Source organism: Pseudopodoces humilis, chromosome 12, assembly GCF_049639895.1.
Source record: "Pseudopodoces humilis isolate 2021_Gansu_Grassland_sample_001 chromosome 12, ASM4963989v1, whole genome shotgun sequence".
Taxonomy (NCBI): Eukaryota; Metazoa; Chordata; class Aves; order Passeriformes; family Paridae; genus Pseudopodoces; species Pseudopodoces humilis.
The window spans coordinates 15,505,374-15,529,134 of NC_142211.1; the positions used below are offsets into that span (position 1 = coordinate 15,505,374).

General features: G+C 39.9%; 1 protein-coding gene across 8 annotated transcripts in view; it reads left to right on the forward strand.

Annotated features, from left to right (window-relative positions):
* LOC148183418 (vasculin-like) overlaps positions 1 to 23,761 on the forward strand; it is a 120,951-nt gene that overhangs the window by 40,667 nt on the left and 56,523 nt on the right. For 7 of the 8 annotated variants that reach the window (XM_088061585.1, XM_088061587.1, XM_088061588.1 and 4 more), the window contains 4 exons: positions 10,692 to 10,808; positions 16,681 to 16,804; positions 17,249 to 17,472; positions 18,118 to 18,184. In XM_088061585.1, coding sequence (XP_087917711.1) covers positions 10,749 to 10,808; positions 16,681 to 16,804; positions 17,249 to 17,472; positions 18,118 to 18,184 — 475 coding nt within the window. In that variant the 5' untranslated portion in view covers positions 10,692 to 10,748. Of the gene's footprint in view, positions 1 to 8,616; positions 8,703 to 10,691; positions 10,809 to 16,680; positions 16,805 to 17,248; positions 17,473 to 18,117; positions 18,185 to 23,761 lie in introns of those variants that run through there. The other variant, XM_088061590.1, reaches the window with a different exon arrangement.

A 23,761-nucleotide genomic window follows, 5' to 3' on the forward strand; every position in this document is an offset into this window, starting at 1 on the left:
TTTATATATAATTTCTATTGCATCACCTTGATGCATATTCATAGACTTTATGCATATTCAGACTTTTCTATTGACTAGTTTATATTTTCCAGGAACTGTTTATCATGGCCACTCCTTGGATCCATCTTTTTCGAGCATGCGTGTTTCTAGGCTTGTGGTTTTAATCCTCTTCTTTTCACCTTTTAATTTGGGCCTTGGCTTCTTCTTTCCACAGACAGTGAGTGTTGATAAGCAGCCAGGTCCTCATCATCTGTTCACTGGTGGTTATCCTAACTAAGCAGACAGTTCAAACATACTATATTGATGTCCTAGTTTAGGGCAAATTAGGGAGGAAAACTCCAAATGGGGATTTCCCCAGGGAAATGCCCCCTCCCCACCAACTGGTCCGGGAAAGGGAAAAAAAAATTCCTTGGAGAGAAGTGAAAAAAGCTGTTTATTTAACAGAAATTGAATAATATTAAATAATAAAACCTCTCGCTGTTCGATGGGATGACAAGTCTAGGAAGAAAAGTCCTTTTCATGTGGTGTAGCTCGGCTTGCTCAGGTTCTTATCAGTCCTTTCGGCTCTGGAAAGTGCCGAGGCCCAGGCCCCAGAGGGCCAAAGGCGTGAGCTCCCGGGGTTTGGCTGGGTGTTCAGTCCAGAGCAGGTTTGCACAGATCCAAGAAAAAAAAGGAAAAAAAACAAAGGTCCAGGGAACTCCTCTGCCTCAGCTAGCTAAAACGAACTAAAAGCCAGAGAGAAGCTCTGTCCCGCTGTCTGTCCGTGCTGCAGACACCACAGTCCAGGAGCAGGATGTGTGGGAGTGATGTTTTTCTTTAACACAAACTGCGTGCTTCTTCTTCCCCCTCTCTTGCTCTCAAAGCCAGTCTTAAAGGTGCAGAACGTAATATATAACATAAACCAGATGATTGGGGATACCATTATCATAAAGTCACCCCAGGACAATTGACTACTACAGCAAAGCCATTTTAACATTATACATATAGCATTCATCTTAATACTTGCAAAAAGCCAATATTATAGTATGTATCTCTAGCAAACCCCCCTTTTATTCTTTATAAATCAATTGGCCTGAGCAATAATTCTTGTCCATTTACATGCTTTTGGATTATACAGGTAATTAGCTGAATAAAACAGAGGTTTGAGCAAGGAAGAAATATAAAACTGGGAAAAGGGTTAGTTTTTTCTTTTCATCATTCTATTCCTAATATATTATCTTTCCAGCTAGTTTTTATTATTGATTCCCATTTTGCATATAGGTGTTGTTCTAATTGGGAATGGCGGGAAAGAACGACACGGACTCTCAAGGGAGTCACAACAGGAGAAATCTCCTAGTTTATTGCTCTAGGCTTGTTATATAGATTAGTTCGTGGAAAGTACAGAAAGGAAACTCTTATTGGTTAGTAAATCACTACATCACCATCATTGGTCAGTGGGGTTCACCACCCCCTGACTTTCTCCTGCAAGGAAAACAAGAGGACAGACAAACAGCACCTGGCAGTTGTTTTACGTTTCTGAGGATTGTTTTGAAATCCTCCTATGAATTCTCAGGCAGGACTGAGAGGCCATGGGGCCTGCAGCCTGCTCCAAAGCTAGCATCCATATATAGGTACCTAATTTGGCTGGGTTATAGCAGTGACTGTTGACATGGGTGTACGTAATCAAAAAGGAACCTCGGTGTCTCATTAAAGGACTTTTGGATTGGGTTCTTTTTCCCTTTGAACTGAAGATTGACGAGAGGGAGGCTTGTTTTCTCTCGTTTGGTCTCAGTTGTTTATTTTTTCTTATCAGCATTACAAGGTACAAAGAGCTGCATGCACTAAGATAGAAAAGGGGTAAAATGGTCAACAAAGATCTTCTTCAAGGTCTTTTATATGTCCATTTACCCAATTAACAGATGCCAACTAAATTATTTTTATTAGTGACCCAATGACCCAACACCTGTGTGCTGCACTGCAGCATTTTCTACCCAATCACTTACTACTACCCAAAAACCCCTAGGAGAAGAACATGAAGAAGAAAGAAGAAGGACAAGAGACAACACCCTAAATCCTCCATCTTGTCTCCTGTTCTCTAAACTACTTTTTCACCCAGTGATTTAAGAAACTTTCTCATTCACACATTTACATTTTCAGTCTTTTCTACTTAACTCTAACATTTGTTTTCATGTATCACCATGAAAACATGCACATGAATTTCATATTATATGAAATTCAGTGCTTTTTGAATTCTAGAACTAAGTATTAAAAACAATTTGGTATCACCTGGTTTAGATGTTACAGTCCCCTCCTCAGGTTATTTCACTGGTCCTTTGATTTTAGTCGTGTGGATCCACCCTCTTTTCTTGGTTCAGATTGCTGCCTCAGTTATCAGTAATACCTGAAAAGAACTTCTTAATAGCACAGGGACAGTGAAAACATTACATCAGGATTTTCCATCAGCATTCTCCAAAACTTTTGGGTTTTAAAAAAGCTTAACAGTAAACACAGAGGCATTTTTTTCTTTTTGTGAGCCATAGTTAGTTAAACAAGAAAAGCCAGGTTAGTCTTGACATGAGATGAATCACATTTATTACCTTTTTACCCTCTGGGTAATATCTAACTGTTTAGCTTCACAGACTTCTAACAGTTTTTTAGAACAAAAAAAACCCTTCCTCTTAACAACAAAAAAAAAAAAAAAAAGGGAAAGAAAGGAAGAGAAGGAAGAGAAAAAGAAATCTTGCTTTAAGAGATCAAAATTAAACAACTTGGCCAAGTTTGGAGAACTAGCGAGAGATTAAGGCTACCTTTGCTTTGGTCTTATCACCCACTGTTCTTTTTATTCACAGCAGCTCTTTCAGGCTGTCCCTTGCTCCTCCCCCACTGCTGCAGTGGCTCCGGCCAGGGAGGGCTCTTTTAGCAGCTCGCTCTGAGGGCGGGAGGGGACTCATAGACAGCCACCTGCGTAGGGACCCTGGGGGCAAAGCCCATGTCCTGCCTCCCTCTTCTGCGTTGTCCCCACACACACAGGACTGGCATGCTCAGCACACCCAGCCCCCACCACAGCTGAGGCGGCAGCGCCTGGAGACCACAGCGCTGGACATCAGCACTCGGGTCTGGGGGCTTTGCCACTGGGCCAGCCCGCTCCTCAGTGGCGAACCGCGCCCAGCGCCACCGCCAGGCTGGCGGGCACATCTGTCAACCCCATGCCCCTTGAGACCCTGGCACAGCCAAGGCAGTTCCCGACCCCAGCAGCACCCCATGCAAACCGTGGCCTGCGCCGCCTCCACTGGGTGGGTGAAAATTGGAAGCTGCCATGCCAGGCCCCTCTGTCTGCCACCCACATGGACCAGACCCCACTGCAGCCCCTGAGATCCAACCACTTGCATAAAAGCGGTCAAACAACCCCCAACCCGGTGGCCCCAGGTGTTCCCGATATCTTCCTTCCCTGGCACAGCCTCTATTCCTAATTGTATTTACAAGCCCCTTCCCAACAAGTTGATGTCTATTCCAGGAACTAATAAGACATCTCCTGTTCCTATTCTGGTTTCTCCTCCAATTTCTACAGCTCCAATGACAGGAATCTCAAACTCTTCTCCCCCTGCTACCTCTACCTTGTCACCACTTACACCATATCCTTCTGGAATCTACCACATAAGTTCTTTCTGCTTCAGAATCAGCTACAAATTCTAATACTTCTTGGGGGCCTACCCCCAAAGTTATCAAAGGCTTCAGATGGCACTCACCCCACGAAAAAAAACAGAGCTTGCTTCCTCCCCACTCTCTCCCTGGATGCATCTCCTGGAATCCTTCCAAGCCCCTCTCCAAAGTTCACTGGTCTTCCCGGAATCCCAGACTTGAAGCAGAGACACAGCCCACCGCTGCAGAAGCCCACAGCAAAACCACACGGAATTCTCCCAGGACCCAGGAAAACAAGAGCTGCAGCCACAGAGTGCCCCCCGATTCGAGCTGACTCCTCACGCCAGCACTGGTCCACATCTCACTCACACATCTGGCCAAGAAAGAGCTCTCTGAAATAGTCCCACATTAGTCCCCACTCCCAGAATTGCAGAACCAAATGTGCCCAAGGCTCTACAATACTCCAGCATGGAAAATTTGGGTCCCAGAGGAACCCCCCCAACTCCTTCACCATTTGAAGTAGGCACTGAGAACAACCCACTCCACAGCATGTTCCCCACCCCTTTCACAGCTTCAGGAGGTTCCCAAGAGCCACTGAGAGCCCCCCTGCTCCCCGTGTGCCTGGAGCAGGGAGCGGAACACAGGCAACCCGGAACAGCATCTGGGGCTCAACCAGCCCATCTGAAGCCACCAGAACAACCCAAGCAGAGCTCTGTGGGCTGAGAAGAGCCCCAAATGAGTCTAAATCCATGAGCACCAAGATCCAGGCAAGCCCCACGATCCTGGTACAGATGGGCCTCTCCTTGCCTCACCTGAGAGGGAAGAGTTGAGCCCACTCCCAGGGCACCCCCTGTGCCCTGACCTCATTGCCTGGCCACACCAGAGGACCTGCGGAGTCTGACCTGACGCACTGCTAGCTGGGGCTCCAGGAGTCCCTCTCCACTCCTGAGGCTGATCCACCACTCCAAGTGCCCCAGCAGGCCACAGCTCCTCAGAGAGTAGCTCTGGGGGCACCATGCCCCAGGGAAAGCCTTTCTCCACCGCCACTGCAGCCCCAGTGGGGGATAAAAATACCAAAAAACAACCCCATAAAAAACCCCAAAACTTCTGCTTCCCCTTCCCAAGGCCTCACCCGAGCCACATGCCAGCCCACAGCACACAGGAGCAACTCCCCCCCAGAGGCCCCAGCTGCCCAAGGGAAAGGAAAGTGGAAAGTGCTGGGAGGAGGGAATCACCTCTAAAAATAACCTTGACTCTGCTCTGGGACCAGAGCTGCTACCCTGGGGCACAGTCTCACTGAAAACCAATTTGGGGCAAAACCCTTGCGGCTCCTGGGCCACAAGTCCCAGCCCTGGTTTACCACTCCTAGGCTCCAAGACAGGAACCTGCAGGGAGGAAGGGAACCATACCAAGTGTCCCCACTGTGACCCAGACTCATCCAGTCCCCATGGTGACATCACCCCTGTCCTGACTCACACCCCCCCACAGCACAAAAAATCTTTCCTCCTCAACAATACAATACAATCTACCTCCTTCCAGGAAACAAAGTCAAACTAAATCAACACCCACACACATTTATTTACCCATACTCACATCTGTCTCACTCTCACTCAGTCACAATAAGACAACAATAAGGTACCTTTTACTTTCAAGTCACTTGTTAATACCCAGCCATGGGTATTGTAAGATCTCAAATGTTCCAGGTTTCTTGGATTAATCCTCAATTTGGCCACTTTAAGACCAGATTTCTTGGATTTAATCTTCAATCTGGTAAAGTTTTGGGGATCCCCACTTTTATCCCCTTTTCCCAGTGGATTGTGCCAGGAAAACCTTTGGCTCCCTTTCCTCTGAGGGTTCAACCCCTCCCCTGAGACCCAGTCCCAGTCACCCCGGGGGCTGTCTTACAACCCCCCTTCCTGCTTCCCTGAAAAATACTTACAATCCTTTTTTCTTCTTTGGGTCTTTGTGCACAAGAATTATCGAGCTAAATTCCACAGTTTAGGGAGCATTTTCCCTTTTCTTTGCTTTGTCTCCTTGTCCACGGGGTATTTACCTGCAGCTGCTGATTCACGCCAGAAGAAACGGAGCAGGGTCCGCTGAACTCGGCAGGCGTGCCTTTTCCCCACTCAGGATCTCCCAGTGGTCTCAGAGGTGAGGTGTTTATCCTGGAGCCAGCCCCAGATGTGAAATACAACGTTCACTGTTCTGGTAAATTTTAAAAGGTTTAATAATAAAAGACAATAGGAGGTAAAGACAATAAAGCAAAGGGTTAAAACAGCCGGGTGCTTGGCACTCTGCCAAGAGCACACCTGGTTTTGGAAACACCCTTTATATACCATTTCTATTGCATCAACTTGATGCATATTCATAGACTTTATGCATATTCAGACTTTTCTATTGACTAATTTACATATTCCAGGAACTGTTTATCATGGCCACTCCTTGGGTCCACCTTTTTCGAGCAGGCGTGTTTCTAGGCTTGTGGTTTTAATCCTCTTCTTTTCACCTTTTAATTTGGGCCTTGGCTTCTTCTTTCCACAGACAGTGAGTGTTGATAAGCAGCCAGGTCCTCATCATCTGTTCACTGGTGGTTATCCTAACTAAGCAGACAGTTCAAACATACTATATTGACTACTACAGCAAAGCCATTTTAACATTATACATATAGCATTCATCTTAATACTTGCAAAAGGCCAATATTATACTATGTATCTATAGCAATACCTTTCCAATCCTTAGATACTTCACAAAGTCTCACCTCAGCCCTTGATTTATGTACAAAGTTGAAAGGTAGGGATGTAAGTTAAGAATAAACTCTTTTAATGGCAGTTGGATAAATAGTAGTGTTAGGAAGCTTGACAAGTGTTCTAAAGACAGTAAGGATAAAATTTATTAAATCACAATTAGTGTTTTTGTTGTCCCACACCTAATAGCGAATTCACCAAAAAACTTGGTAATACTTTTTGGATCCTTTGTTATATTCTTATTCAGTATAAACCTAATCTCTCCATTTGGTTTTTTCAGCTGCAAGTGCCTTGGTCTGAAAATTTTGTTGTTGTGCTGATCTTCCAGTATCAATACCTGTCTTGATCCTTTCTAAAAATTTAATGGTTCTCTTGCTTGAAGATGAGAACTGTATCTGAGCGAAGGAGGAAAAAAAAATTCTTGCTGTAGTCTGTTCACATTTAATTTGCTATTAATTTAGCACCACTGGTATAGGTTCACCTGTAAACATATATGCTTTTCTGTTTCTACACCATTGTTGAGCATGATTAATCAGTAAAAGTGAATTTAGTTTCTGTTAGAAAAGCCGTTTTATGATGATTCTGTGACTAGAACTTTATTTTACTTATTTAAACTAGTCTTACACAATTGAATTATTTAGAAAATTTTTCTGGAATTTCTTTTGAAGTTAATTCAGGGGAGAGTCTTGGATGACTTCAGTAGAGTAATTTATAACAAATTAAATACCAAGGTAATTTTAAAACTTGTCTCTGTTTAATGATAGTGGATTTTGTGCATCTTACCTTATAGTTTAACTCTGGTATCAGAAGTGTTAGCGTTCAGGAACACGCATAATCATGGGATGATTATAGGAAGGTGCTTTATTAAGAGCTCTGGGTGTCAGGGGTACACATACCCAAATCTGACCCATCTTGGTTTTGAACTGAACATGTTTTATACTCTATTGTTATATAACTTACATATTAATTATTAAACTTACATTGTTCTATTGTATGTATTGTTTTTACCCAAGCATGAATTTCTTGTGACCCCCCTCAACCCTTTAACATTGTTCCTCATGTTCTTTAAGCAATAATTATATCTAATCATATCTAACAATTGTATCATGATCATCTACTGATTACACAGGTGCAGTTTGACATGATCTTTAGCAAGTACAAGGTCTAACATTTCCCAGGGCCTACTTTTCCCAGGGCTTGCCAAGCCCAACTTTCTAAGTCCCTGAATTTTCTAAGATTTTAAAACCTTTTACTATCAGAAGTACCTAAAAATTTTTGTATGAGCTCACTGCATAAAAAAAACCCAAGTTAGTTAAGTAGTGCAGTTTAATGCTTATGAATCTTTTATACTTTCTTTTGGAAGTTGGAACATTTTTCTCTGTTATTGGAAGTCTGCAGTGACACACTTCAGGCCAGAATAGAACAATAATTATCAGGTTCAGATTACTCAGCTCTTACTAAAATTTACTCAAATTACATCAGCTTTCAATTAAAGTGAACTACATCTGTGCTCACTGAGTAACAGATTTGCATTCTGTTGTGCAGAGATGTGGAATATGTCTTTATTTGGGTCTCCCTGTAAAATGTGTGTAGATGTTAATTGTTTTCACTAGCTGAATTTCTAAGTGTGTATATCATACTTCAGATACTTTTGAGTCATTTACAATTTTGTAGTATCTAGCTGCAGAGCATGATTCTATGATACCCTTTTAATTCAGGCAGTTTCATCTATTTCTTTCTATGCTGTTGCTCACCTTCAAGTAATATAGTTTGCATTATCTTGCATTCTCTTGCTTAATGAGAGATGTTTTCTCACCTGTGGAGAGACCATGGGGTAAGAAAAGTATTTTTGGGTTTTATCTTAAGCCATTATCTTTTCCTGCCCATTTTCAAGCTAGAGAATTTTACTGGATTTTAACAGTATTTCTGGACATGTAAGCATTATTTTCATTAAATCTAGAGCAAATATGGGGCATGTGGTGGTTCTGAGCATTTAGTCTTTTATTAAGGAACTATAATATAGCCTCTAAGATTAAATTTTAGGGACTAATTTGAAAAATCAGCTTCTTCTAGGAAGCTAATGAAATAGCTCCTGCAACAGTTTATATTGAGTATCATCACGCAGCACTTACAGGATGGCCAGGATATCAGACCTAGCCAACATGGGTTTAGGAGGCGTAGGTCGTGTTTGACCAACCTGGTCTCCTTTTATGACCAGGTGACCCGCCTGGTGGATGCAGGAAAGGCTCTGGATATTGTCTATTTGAACTTCAGCAAGGCCTCTGACACTGTCTCCCACAGCATACTCCTGGAAAAGCTGGCAGCCCAAGGCTTGGACAGGTGCGCTCTTTGCTGAGTTAAGAACTGGCTGGATGGCCAGGCCCAGAGAGTAGTGGTGAACAGTGATGCATCCAGTTGGCAGCCAGTCTATAGTGATGTCCCTTGGGGGTCTGTGATGGGACCAGTTCTGTTCAATATTTTTATTGATGACATGGATGAGAGTATTGAGTCCTTCATTAGAAAATTTGCAGACGACACTAAGCTGGGAGCATGTGTTGATCTGTTGGAAGGTAGGAAGGCTCTGCAGAGAGACCTGGAATGGTTGGATAGATGGGCAGAGTCCAATAAGATGAAGTTTAATAAGTCCAAGTGCCAAGTCTTGCATTTTGGCCACAATAACCCCCTGTAACACTACAGGCTGGGGACAGTGTGGCTGGATAGTGCCCAGGCAGAAAGGCACCTGGGGGTACTGGTTGACAGCCAACTGAACATGGGCCAGCAATGTGCCCTCATGGCCAAGAAGGCCAATGGCATCCTGGCCTGTATCAGGAATAGTGTGGCCAGCAGGACCAAGGAAGTCATTCTTCCCTGTACTTGGCACTGGTGAGGTCACACCTTGAGTACTATGTCCAGTTCTGGACCCCTCAGTTTAGGAAGGATGTTGAGACACTTGAGCACATCCAGAGGAGGGCAACAAGGCTGGTGAGGGGCTTGGAACACAAGCCCTAGGAGGAACGACTGAGGGAGCTGGGGTTTTTTAGCCTGGAGGAAAGGAGACTCAGAGGTGACCTTATCACTCTCTACAACTACCTGAAGTAGCTGGGGGTTGGTCTCTTTTTCAAAGCAGCAGCTGACAGAACCAGAGGACACAGTCTTAAGCCGCACAAAGGGAAGTTTAGGTTGGATGTTAGGAAAAAGTTTTTTACAGAAAGGGTGATAAAGTATTGGAATGGTCTGCCCAGGGAGGTAGTGGAGTCATCATCCCTGGATGTGTTTAAAAGAAGACTGGATGTGGCACTCAGTGCCCTGTTTTAGTTGAGGTGTTAGGGCATGGGTTGGACTCTATGATCTTGAAGGTCTCTTCCAACCTAGTGATTCTATGATTCTGTGATCTATTCTAGATAATACTGGAAAATATTTCTGAAAGTTAATTTTATCACTAATTTCTGATCAGACCTTACACAAGATGCTTCATCCCATTTATAAGAGGAAATATAAGAGTGAATGTTGCAATTGTATTTTCATGATACCTGTGATATATTTGATTAGTGTGACACTTTGGTAATAAAAGTGCAGATGTGATGCTATAAATGAGATGAGGCTGGTTGAATTCTAAAACCAGATAGAATCATAGAATCCTTAAGGTTGAAAAGGACCTCCAAGATCATAAAGACCAACCTTTGACTGAATACCCCTATGCCCACTAAACCATATTGTGAAATGCCTCCTCTAGTCTACTTGTTTTTTGAGCACTTCCAAGGATGGTGAATCCACCACTGCCCTGTGCCCTGGGGAGCCTGTTCCAATGCTTAACCACTCTTTGTTCCTGGCACAGCTTGAGACCATTTTCTCTTGTCCTGTCCCTTGTTCCCTGGGTGCAGAGCCCAACCCCCACCTGGCTCCACCCTCCTGTCAGGGAGTAGTTGAGAGCGAATAGGTCCCCCTGTCCCCCTTGAGGCTCCTTTTTTTCAGGCTGAACCCCCCAGCTACCTCAGCTGCTCCTCATAGGACTTATGTTCCAGCCCCTTCCCTAGCTCCATTGACCTTGTAATGAGGGACCCAGAACTGGACACAACACTCAAGGTTCCTCACCAGTACCCAGTATAGAGGAACAATCACTTCCCTGGTCCCACTGGCCACAGTATTCCTGATACAGGCAAGAATGCCATTTGCCTTCTTGCCCACCTGAGTACATGCTGGCCCATGTTAAAGGTGTCTGAAAAATACTAAAAACCAAAATAGAAGTAATGATCAAAACACCACAAGTGTAATCCTCTTGTAAGATAAGCATCTGAAAAGTGCTCATTTCTTGTTTTGTTCTCATTACAGGGACTTGCCATGAGGTGCTGAAGCCTTTTTTCAGTGATTCAGAGAGATTGGACCTAAATGGCGCAGCATGACTTTGCTCCAGCCTGGCTTAATTTTCCTACTCCACCATCAACAAAGGTATGTTCTTTGCTATTCTTTTGAACAGGCAGTCTTGTTATTAGAGAAGTCTAAATGTCATAACCTCAATCAGTAAAAATACAAATCTCTTTATGAAAATGTGAAGGGTGATAACAGATGTTATCTAGCAAGTCTTGCTGTCATGATTTAAATAGTTGGACCTTGGTTGTCAAGCTTGTACCTCCAGTAGGGTTTTTTCCTTGAGCATCTGAGTTCATGGAAAGAAGTATGTGCCTGGACATGTTAAGGTTGCTTTCAATGTGAGTTTAAAATAAATTATAGTATTCTGTACTAGAAGAAATGAGACAGAGGCATGTGCTTAATGTTCTTGCTTCTGATTTTGCTCTGTCCTATACATTTTACAGAAGTGTTATTCTATCATCCAAGTGATAAAAAATGCTTTTGAAATAGACCTGAAATGGCTCCTCAGTTGCTAGCAGGATGCTTGCTACTGCTGGTAGCATGTGGCACTTTCAAATAGTTATGCATTCTCGCTGTGGTGGTTTCATCTAGACTACTTTTACTCTATGCAGTGAGACAGCTTGGAAACAAGAAATATAAATCTCTGAATCATTAGGATTTGTAAGTATTCTAGGAAGTCTTGACTATATCAATCTCATAAATGTTTCTTTTTTGGGGCTATCCTACTCTCTTAATTTGTATGAAGGTAGAAGCAGAGGCAGCACTGGATATTTCAAACTACTGTAATCTGTTTTATTTTCCCACTTGTAGAGATGTTTTCATTATATTATTTTGAATGCAATATCTATATATCTGCAGCTATGAGAGTGGCATTGCCTTGCTTTAATCTATTTATGGAAGTTTCTTGCTGTCTTTCATGTCCATGGAAAATGTTTAGCCTTTATAAAGTTATGGAAATAGGCTTGTGCTATTGTTAAATGCACAGTCAACTGTCAGTACTAGTTGTGTTCCCACTGCTTTACTTTTATATGTCTACACATGCACATGTACACGCATGCATTGCATGTCCTTATTTGTTATAGTGCTCTATTCAACTTGTACACTGATCTATCTAGCTTCTTTGTTTAGTATAGTCTATAAGCAACTGTCAATTGCTGTTATGGGAACATCAGGCCCATCTGTTCCAGAATGGTTCCTGTGATCTATTTGTTTTTATTCTACTTGATTTCTGAGGTATTCAGCTCTTCTGATTGGCTTTTTCCAATTTAATACATTTTCAATCAGAAAAGTAATTAGAGCTTAGTTTAACATGGTGTCACAAGTGAAAAACAATCTTTTCCCACATTTTTCAAGAATCTGCTGGAAGAGCTTTAACTGTATACTTAAAGTGTCAATATAGCAGGATAAAAATAAGTTCTAGCCTTACCCCAGTACTCCTCAAATGTATCTGGGGTGTGGGTTGTATTTGTCACCTTATTCCTCAATCATGGGAAATTTCATTGCAAGTATATGTTGTGGATCTTGTTCAATTTCATGAATCTTTGCCTCAAGGAGTTTAGATATACTTTTTTCATCTCTTACAAAAACTGTAGTTGTGTGCTTTCTCTCTCTATTATAGTCTTTGTGCTTCATTGTTTGAAATGCAGCTTATTTCCTTGCATTGTCTTCTCCCTCAGTGATCAGCATTGTGTGATATAGAGCACATTTGAATATTAAACACTTGAAAAGTCTTTTTGATCCTACCCAATGTGTAGTAGTTCCCAGTTTATGGAATAAAGCTTATCCTGTCATTCCTCTACAAGAGAGGTCTCAAATAATGTGCCCTTCTGCTCCCTTTCGCCTCCGTTTCCTAGGATAGATGTTTATTTCTGCTCCCATATCTCAACATGAAAGCTGCTGAAGAGCAGGTAAAAGGGATGGAGATGAAGAAGAATGGGATGAGGAAGACAACGTGTCTAATGCTTCATGTAGAATGTAGCTGGCATGAGGCTACAGTATCAGCATTTAAACTTGAGAAAGAGAAACTGAACTCTGCCCAGTTAGTTTTTATTTCCCTGAAAGGCACTTGGTAGGAATTGCATTTGAGCTTAGTTTCCCCCTCAATCCGGGGTAGCTGAGGCTTTCCCTTACCTAGATAAAGGCTAGCATTAGAAAAACCTGATGCCAGGAAGCTGGGATTGTGAAAGAATTTTCTTAATGTGACTGATTACAGCTTAAATTAAATTAATCTCATCTATTGCTGATGATTTCCTCTTAAAGATAAGCTTTTATATCATCCCTCTGTCATTTATATGGCAAAGTCAACAGAGATAGCTGGGTATCCATTGCTCAGTAGCTTTAGTTTGGGTCTGAAACTAATATATTTACAACAATACAGTATTGCAATTGAACAGATGAAAATGGGAAAGCTTTGTGAGTAGTGAAGCCATCTTGAGATATGGATGAAACTTTTAAAAAATAATTGCTGTAAAATGTGTATGGGGAGATGGCAGATTGTTAAATGCAATCGTTTTTGCAAGTTTGCTGTTACTTCATGTAAAGCAATAAGACTTCTTATACTTGAAAAATTTATTTTGCTTCCTTTCTTGGCTGGTTATATCAAGTCAGATAATTTCTCAACTTCCAGAAATTGCCAATAGATTTCCTGTTGATTACAAGAGAGTTGATTGACTAATACCTCCATCATGTGGGGAAAATGCAAACTGCATGACCTTTGCATACAATTTAGAGACTTCAAATCCATTATATCAAATACAACTCAAACACTATATATGAAGTACTGTCAGTTATAACTTGTGAAAATGGGCTTGTTCTTCAAAGTTCATACAACAAGAAATTAAACTCCAAAGGCAACATTAGAAAGTTGTTGTATGTAAATGAACACGTGAAGCTAAATTCTAAAATTTCATCTATGATCAACAGATCTGGAACTTTCAGAAACTTTTGGCAGTTTATTCAAAGTTTGTTTATAAAGAATGATTTTTTTGTTAACTACTTGGATCTTTTGATAATTTCTTGTGGTTTTCTATTTTTTTCTCTCCAAGTTTGTCAAGGAAATAATTCATAGGTCTCAAACTGAGAGGGAAATCCCTTTTCATTTGACTGTGTTTCGGTTCTGGGAGACAGGTGTCTGCTAGGGAAGGCAGGAGCCTCCCTTGGAATGAAAAATGTAGACCCACTCCCTCTGAATTATGATAATCCTGAAATCAAGGGGCTTTCAGGCAGAGATCTGGGGATAGGAATAACAGTTCTTTACTAATATTTATAACAAGGTGAACAAACAACAAGAACTACAGCATTAGCAAGAAAACAGAACCAGGGACCCCGTGACAGCCTTCCCTCAGGTGGGCAGTACCGGTGCTCCTGCAGGGCTCCGAGGAACAGCCGGCTGGAACAGCAGAGATGAGCTGAGATCCTGGGCCGGTGGCTGAGGTGTATCAGCAGCTCCGCGGCGGTGGCTGGCACTGCCACACGTCCCAGCAGGACAGGGGATGCGAGGCCACCAACGAAGAAGGAAGAAGAAGAAGTAGCAGCTCCGTCTGGGTGATGGCAAGATTCCTTTCTCCCCACCGCAACAGCTTTGAGCCCAAAGTGTTCTTCTCTAAAGCTGAAGGAGCCCGCCAAACTGTCCCCGCCCTCCCCTTTTCCTGCCCCCTTCCTCCCCTGGGTCTGGCCGAACTCTTTGTGTTTTCTCAAGCACTCCAAGTACCTGCAGTTAGGTTGTCCCCGAAACTAATGGATAAAAATTCCACAGGCAAGCCAGAACTAAAATGTTATAAATCTGTATTGTGATATTGGCTTTCACAAGTATTAGGATGAATATTATATGTTAAATACTTTTTGGCTATGTATGTACTTTTTCTCTTGCTAACAAGTTTTAAGCTTAAAGGAATTTCGTGTTACAAAGCAAGGAAACCCCAGAGGGCAAAGACAGTGGGGCCCAAGCTGTTATCAGCGGAAGGACAATGGAGACCAGGCTGTTATCAGCAGCCAGGACCAGGCCGTTGGCAGCGGAAGGACATGAAGCCCAGCTGTCACCAGCGGCAGGACAAGAGGCCCAGACTGTTATCAGCACTGACCACTTGCAAATAAAAGAAATAAAATTCAAATAAAATGATGATCAGCAAAAATAAAAACCATACGAAGCATGCTCTGAAGAGGCGGGTTCAGGGTGTAACCATGCAAAATGGTTCTTAGAAAAGTTTGAATATGCATTAAACCCTCACAGCAGGAGGGGATAAAAAGGGTGTTCCAAAGATATCAGGTGTGTTCCTGGCAATGCGCCAGGGCACCCGGCCGTTTTAACCCTTTGCTTTATTTCCTTTGTCTTCTAATTGTCTTTTTGTTTATATTATTTTTTTTTTTTATAATTTATTAAGTGAATCTCATTTTTCACATAAAAGAAGGACACTTAACCCCCAACAGACTGCTATACAGTTTGGAAATACATATCTATTGGTTACTTGAGTCTGAATTTTGAGCAGTGGATTTTGAACGGTACCTTGAGTTCCACTGGGGGAATTGTCAGTAGAACTTAGGTGTTATTTTTTGTGTGATTGTCTCAATATATTTTCCAAAGTAGTTAAATTAATTACTGTAATTTCCTTTTTTTTTTTTTTTCCTTCTCACTTTGACCAGTAGAGTACTTTGAATATTAATATGACTTGTTTAGACTAATGGATAATAACTGTGGAAATATACTTGGGGCTTTCATTTTTAAACATGCACCATTAATGCTATGGTTTTTTTTGTTTTTTTGTTTTCTTCCTGGCTGTTACTCAGTCTGGAGAGAGAGCAAGCTTCGGGCAGCAAAGGTGATACTTTTGGTGCAGTGAAGTTTATATTCCCTGGCATCACTAAGCTTACTTTGCTCACATAGTACATTTCCACATGTATATACATTTATGCACTTGTGGCTATTAAGGCCCTGGGAAGTGTTGGATCTCTTGTACATGTGCAATACAGTGGACATCTATGCAGTATGTGGTGGAAGGAAGAAGGCTTTGATTTATCTGCATCAAAGGTTGGCTATGTAGCAGGGAGGTACTGGGTAACAGCTTTCTGCTGTCACTGGGATTTGTGTGGCAGGTACAACAGTAAGGCCAAGCACTATTTTTGCAGAATGAAAATTTATTCTTTAATTTTTAAGGTGTAACAACGAAATAAATATTATAGTAATAAAATAGTAAAGCCAGATAGAAGTAATAAATAAGACACATGCCCTAAGACATGATATTTTTTTTTGTCTAATCCCATTAGGTATGAGTTGTAGTCAGGATGTGATTGGATTTCTGAGTGCTATTCTCAACATAAAGTTTTAGTTTAATATACCAGTGGGAAGTACTTTATAAAGATTTAATTCTCTAAAATTTCTACTATGCCTACTTTATAACCTGGTAATTTGAAGTGTATTTGTGAATCTGTACACTTTAGACCCTAGATTTTACTTGTATTTCATAACTAGTTGCATTTGCTTTATTATGTTGTAATGACTGGGCCTTTTTGGGGTACAGCTGTCTGGTGGAAGCAACTCTCTGCTTTCAGTGCAATACATGTGTATTCTCTACTCAAATTAAGATCCCAGACTTCTTTCCTGCCTTCCAAAACTCATCTTGTATTCTTTGTTACCTTTTTTAAATTTTTTCTCTGCTGCAACATGTTACTTGTGCTTTCTTCTGCTGCCAAACCAAAATAATTGCTTGGGATTTTTACACTGTGTTACCAGCATGGTCCTCAGCACTGTTTCAGTGTCCTGGAGCAGAAGATATAGCTTCTGCTAGCATGGGAGATTATGACCTAACTGAACATATGCATACTTGAGGACTGCTGTATTGTCTGCTATTTGTAGTCCTTTTAAAAATGGATTGTATATACCATAAGTAATGTACATATTACAGTTCTGATAATTCAGTTTTGTTATTAAACAGATATCTCTTGTGCTCCCTTACAGTCATCACTGAACTTGGAGAAACATTCTGAAAATTTTTTGTGGATAGAAAATCATTATGAAACAAATCACAGAAGACACAACTCTTCAGATGTGTTTGATCCTAACATTGGATGGCCAAGCAGAGGTATAATTTAGTTTTCATTGAACATTTTAAATACGTTTGTTGTTGTTGTCCTATGCCAAATTTCTACATTCTGTAGTAGAATATAGGTAATGGAAAGATAGATCTTTTGGGAGATGATGTGATGAGTAAGGGCTGGTTAAAGTAGTGTGATTCCAGGTGTATTTCTCTCTTAAGAAGGTGGTCAAGTTAATTCTCTAGCCAACAACATAAAAATGAGTAGCCAGAAAAGGGGTTTGACTTCTTAATGTTTGACTACTATTCACTTTCTTTGGCACTGTTTTGAGATTCTTCCCTGCTGCTTATGTAAATGAAAACTAAGTTTATTAAACTGTCACATCCCAGAGTATAGAGCTGCTTGCTTAGTTTCTCTACCAATTTTGCAGAAGTAGAATGTTCTTTCAAAACCGCTAGTAACTACATTTCCTTAAAATTTAAAAATCTAAGGGCATCTTGGGAGAAAAGAGAAGAGTGGTTGGCGTTCACAAGGCAGAAATGGTACAGAAAATAGAAACCATCATGAGGGATACCATGGTGGATGTTTCCGTACTTGTACCAGCACTTTACACTGTGGAAAAGGCCAAGGACTGCATGAAAGCAATGTATGTGATAATGAAACTGGGAAGAAGGAAGACAAGGAAGTACCTAAACAGTTTGAGGCTGAGGATTTTGTAAGTTAATTGTAATTACAATAAACAAGGTTTCATTGTTTCTGCACCATTTTGTCCATTGCAAGCTACTTCATGAGATTTTACCAGTTACAGATCATCATATAAGGGATCACTCTTCCCATATGTAAGAGGGTGTTAGTCATTTGTCCACTAACTTGTTTCTCTTTCTATATCCAGACTTTATCATTATGTTTTTATTATTGCCAGTTAAGTGTTAAAGTGAAAATATGATTGGGTTCTAAATTTACTGTGGCATGTGCATGCATTAAATTCCTTACTGGAAATCTGAAGTACTAACAAAATTATCTTTCTGCCGCTGGCTGAGATCCCATGCTTCAACCTAAAATTGTAGGATGTAAGGTGAACTTCCTCTTTGAAGAACCATACATCACTGTGTTTTGCTTTCTTTGGACAGTTCATATAATGGTATTGACTGCTGCTTGAGATGTTTTGTTGGAGAAGAGGAAACAAGTGGGTGTTGAATCTATTTGGGTTGCAGGGAGAAGTCTCTAATCTGTCTCCATTTAAAAATCTTTGACAACAGAGGTCATACTTTCAATATTATTGTGTTTCTGTATTTCACTGGTCTCACAATTCAAGACTTATTAATAAATTTTATTTAATGAAGGTAATTCTTCCTTTCAGCCATCTTTGAATCCTGAATATGAGAGAACACCAAACCAGAATAATTCTTTAGCTGTAGGTGCTTGGGGTGAGTATTTTTGATGTTTCTAAATGTAAAAATGTAGCAGAGATCTGAAGTTATTTTATTTTTAACATAGAATGTTTTTAGAATGCTACACAGATATAGATTAAAATGGAGGAAACTTCAATATTATTACAATGGTAAGTATCTTTTTTGTTAGAGGTGACACTTCTACTTGGATATAAATCTGTTACCACAACTGGGATTCTTTCCAAGAACATGTCTTTTTGTAAAGATGTCAAGAATTTATCTCCAAAGAGGGGATGAAATAAAGCTGGGTCACCTAAAACTAGTGATGTGATTGCTAACTGAAGATCTGGTATAAGAATGCTCCTGATTGATTAGAGCTGTTGGAAGATCTTTGAGAGAAACATAGGAGGGCTAGGAAGACCAAATTAGTTTGCACAGAATCATTTAATCTCTTTGGTTGGAAATGACCTTTAAGATAATCAAGTCCAACTGTTAAACCTTATGCTACCAAGTCCACCACTAAACTATGTCCCCAAGTGCCACATCTACACATCTTGTAAATCCCTCCAGGGATGTTGACTCAACCACTTCCCTGGACAATCTGTTCTAATGCTTGATAACAATTTCAGTGAAGAAATTGTTCCTAATATCCAATCTAAATCTCCCCTGGTGCAACTTAAAACCTTTTCCTGTCATCCTGTCACTTGTTACCTGGGATAAGAGATTGACACTCACCTTGCTACTGCCTCTTTTCACGTATTTGTAGAAAATGAGAAGGTCCCCTATAAGCCTCCTTCTTTGCAGACTAAACAACCCCAGTTCCTTCAGCTGCTCCTTATAGGACCTGCTCTCTAGACCCTTCAACAGTTTTGTTATAGAATCATAGGATGTTAAGGAGTTGGAAGGGACCTTCAAGGTCATCTAGTCCCAACCTCTCCTGCCATGTTCAGGGACACCTCCCAGTAGACCAGGTTGCTGAAGGCGTTATCCAACCTGGCTTTGAACACTGCTGGAGTTGGGGCATACACAACCTCCCTGGGCAAGCTATTCCAGTGTCTCACCACCCTCACTAAAGAATTTCTTCCTAATATCTAACCTAAATACACCCTCTTTTAATTTTTACCTGTGTCATGGTTTATAAATGGTATTCTCCAATTTAGTTTTTTCACTGAGATACTCCAAACCATGTGCTGCTTGCTCACTCCCTCCTTCCCCTGCAGCAGGATGGAGAGGAGAATTGGAGTCACAAAGGGTAGAGATCAGGGGTTGAGACAAGAACAACTTACTGGAAACAACAATAAGAAAATGAACAGTAACAGCAGCAATATTAATAATAAAGTGTACAACAAACAAACAATTCACGTGTGAATGTTCACCACTGACAATACCCCAACATGCTGCCATGCAATGTGGCCTGGAAAATGATGTGAGGTGCTATAAAATGGCCTCCAGGTAGCTAGCCATTTCCCCTGTGAGCTTTATGTGTCCTAGATATTTTCCAGGGCAGGAGGGCTGGTGTGCTGTTGGCTGGTTGTTCCATCAGGATCTCACAACACATGTATCAGGAGCAGCCCATCCTCACCTGCCATAGTAGTTATGGCACACGGTGGCAGTGTCATTCAGCAACCAATATCATACAATTCAACATTACAGACTATTCTCACCCAAAAATCAAATCCCCTTGAAGTACACATTGTGTTTCCCTGTCCCTCTGCGTTACCCAGCAAGTGCACCCATGTCCTGGAGAAAAAACAATCCCATGCATAGGTTTGACTTTGTTTGTGGCAGGACTAATCTAAACTGTCTTCCCTAACACATTCCTCATATGAACTACGGGGACTTTATCCCCTTCTACAGTACGTGGAGGCTTGAATTGGGCAGGGCCAGCTCATTGGTAGAGCCTCTAGTGTTAACGAATGAGGCTGCCCACATGAAATGTAGATCCCAATGTTTCAAAGTCCCACCATCCATTGCTTTCAATGTGGTTTTTAACAGTCCATTGTACCATTCAACTTTCCCAGAGGCTGGTGCATGATAGGGAATATGATATTGTGACCATTTGACCACTGGCCAAATGCCAGTGCACCCATAAAAATCATTAACTCATTTTCTTATGTTATAATTGAGCAGAGGAGGGGAAAGATCAATTAAAATAAAACTCATGGGGTGAGATAAGAATTAGGAGAAAACTACTTTAAGGGCAAATCAGGCTCAAAACATTAAAAGGTATAAAGGAAAAATTTATTAACAGAATTAAAAGAGGATAATGAAAACTAAAAATAAACCTTTAGAACACCTTTTCCCTCTGCCATCCCTTCTTTCCTTCCCACTTAATGTAAAACCGCTCAGACTATTCACTGAGACCTCATAGAGGTATAGTGAATGTCGTTTATTTCTATCTTTAGCATACTTTTATAGGGCCCTACAGGGTTTGTGCAGCTTAACAAGCTACTATTGGTTAACACATATTGTTTTGCATTTTTTTCCATGTACACAATGCCATTGTTTTTCTTTATTCTCTCTGTTCCAGGAGAGTTTCAAGGACACTGCCTTTAATATTGTCGCCTGGATTGAAAGCTGGGTTGTGCAGACAGGCATTTACTAAAATATCATGCTTTTACTCTGTTAAAATGTTTTACTATAATTCCCCTTTTTTCTTTTTGCACAACCCAGGTTTTGGACACGATTCGTTTTAGACTTTTACAGATACAGGATAACATACAGCTCACAATAATTATATTAATACTATAACAAAAATTCATCTCTCTTCTAGTACAAGAGATTTTAACTACTCAGTAATGTCTTAATTGGTTAACCAACTTCTAATGGGGTCATCAACTTCTTTCAGGGTGTGTAACCTGTTTTGCAGCTGTTTTAGTTGTTCATGGATAGAGATTGAGTGGTTAGAAAGATTTATACAACACATTCTTTCAAATTGTAAAACAGGGAATAACTGAAGAAAATTGGTAGAGACAAGACATTATGATGATAACATAAAACTTTTGCTGGCACACTGTCTGTGTAGTTTTGAGACATAACTGTGTCCTGGCAGCTCCACTTCTGATCTTGTTTGGAGTACTAAGGCTGTATGGTGACTTCTCCGTTCACTGGGTCTCATGTTTTCAGAGGCAGCCAGTCTGGTCAGACGAACAGGTGACCTTTTTGAACCTGTCAACAAAACATAGGCACTTCTCCCCTTGAAGTTAATGAATCATTTTGGCTGAGCTGTGGTATACTTAATTGTGAATTCAGATTATATAATTTTTCTAAATTTTTGACGTAAATATTTCATTATTCAAAATGAATTGTGGTCTAAATTTCTAATGCACATACTACATTAATTAAATGTTTTCAGGGTATCCATTCCTTTTGTTTTTAAAAGTGAGATGTACTTTTATCATACATATTAATATCAACACAAAACTATACACATAATGAATGAAAAGCCTACAGCAGTCAGAAATCAGTCAGATAATAAACATTATTAATAACATATGCGATATAGAATTACTATTAACCATTAAAACACTGCACCAGCATCCCATAGTCTGCAAATAGACAACAAAATCAGTGAAGGATTGGATAACCACCTCTGGAAATGATTCTCCAAGCCCACTTCAAAATTGATCCAGCTGTCATATTAATAGGGTCAAATTGCTAAGTCAAAAAGTGACTCAAATACTGATTTGGTGCAGAAGACACATGGATCTGTTGGCAAAAATTCCATCCAGGTAAAGTCAAGGCTTGGCCAGGACCTTAGGCTTTAAACTGGAAAGATGTCTCTTAACTCATTTTCAAAACAAGGTTCTTAATAATAGCAGCTATGAGATGCTTAAAGGACAGCAAACTGTTGAAGTGCATTTGTACAAAGCAAATGATCAGAAGTCTTAGGTAGCAGATCAAGTAAACCATTTAGCAGATGGTTTAATCTGAAGCCTCTCTCGTGGCAGCTGACCCTCAGCAATGATACATTTTCTTAGAATTCTGGAAGCACTGAAAAATAATAAAGATACACTGAATTAGGCAAAAGCAAGCCTTCATAAACAAGGAAATGAGTAAAAAAACAAGAAAACTCTGTATAGGAACAGCTATATAACTTGTTTACCAAGACGCATCTGTAGTTAGAAAACAAAAAAATCTCAAACGACACATGTCTAAAAGGTAATTACACAAAGATACGTTAAAATATATAAGAAGCCAGCTATAAATACAATAATAACACTATAGATAATGCTCATTATAAAAAATCCATAAATTCACATTATACAATGAATATGTCAACAGTGTCTGAGAAAGTCAAAATAATCTTTTTAAAACATTCATGTCTTAATGACCAAAATGAAATAAGGTAAAAAACTTCTAAATTTCCTAGTAAATAACAGTCACTATTCTTTTGTGTTACCTATAGAAAACAAAAACTGCAGAGATTGCAACAAACAGTAGAACTCCCAATGAAATCAAGGGTGTCATGGACTGCATTCACTTCTGTCCACAAGCAGGTGTTCATCAGTGTTGTATCACAGCTGTTTCAGTCCTAGTCATCATCTCTCTAGGAAAATAACTCTACTCTGCAGTTTAAACAAGTATCTTCAACAAAACATGACACAATTTAAATTAAACAATATTCAAGCCTAGTAGAAATTAATTATGACAGAAGGAAATAACAAAACTTAACCTTAAAAGAATACCAGAGTTATAAAACCTAACTTAAAAACATTCAGACCTAAACATAGTGAAACTTAACTTTGCTTAATTCTGTTAACACTTAATCTATGTCAAATGAAAGCATAACAATCTTACTCTATTATTACAAAAAAGGCAACTAAAAGCTTGGTATATAACTTTTGAACACAATATAACAATAACTTGGATTCACTATAGAGATTATAAGGATGCAACAAACACATCACAATTCCATGTCATTTGGCTTTAAAAATAACTCACAATAACTGCAGATGTTACTGAAAATACTTATTCGTCGCAGGAATTTGCTTGGTATATGCTTAAGTTGGTTAGGATTTTTCAAGTGCAGTTTTATTAGAGAAAACCCACAACAATGCAGGATGTGGCAAGTTGCCATTCAGCTTTTGTAGCACTTTTCAGAAACATCAAGTCTAACTTTTAATTAAAATCTGAAGTCCAAATCGGTATATATACTGTTACAAGTGTTTTTTATAGCAAAAAGACTCATTGAAATTACCTTATTAAAATTGTTGAAAAAACAAGCAAATGGGTAATATATGGTTAACTTAACTTTGTCTTGTACAGTCAAGTTCTCATAGCTAATTATTTTTTAAACCATGAGTATCTTCTGTAGATAACATTAATTGGAAGGTCGTTTTATTAGTAGCTGTAAATCATTCAATATTTTAACATTAGGTTTTAAGACTAATTATTACAAGGTAACTTTTTACTTCTGTTAATATTTACTCTAAACATTTTTAAAGAGGGGTTTTTTAAATTTTCTAAAGGGTTGCAATGTCTTCAGTAAAACTCTTTAAAACTGTAAAAACTCATAATTATTTAAAAACACAAAATTAAAAGGGTATATAAAGACATTCTAAGAGAACAATGAATCATGACTTTTTAATCAACTGGGTACTATCCTGGTGT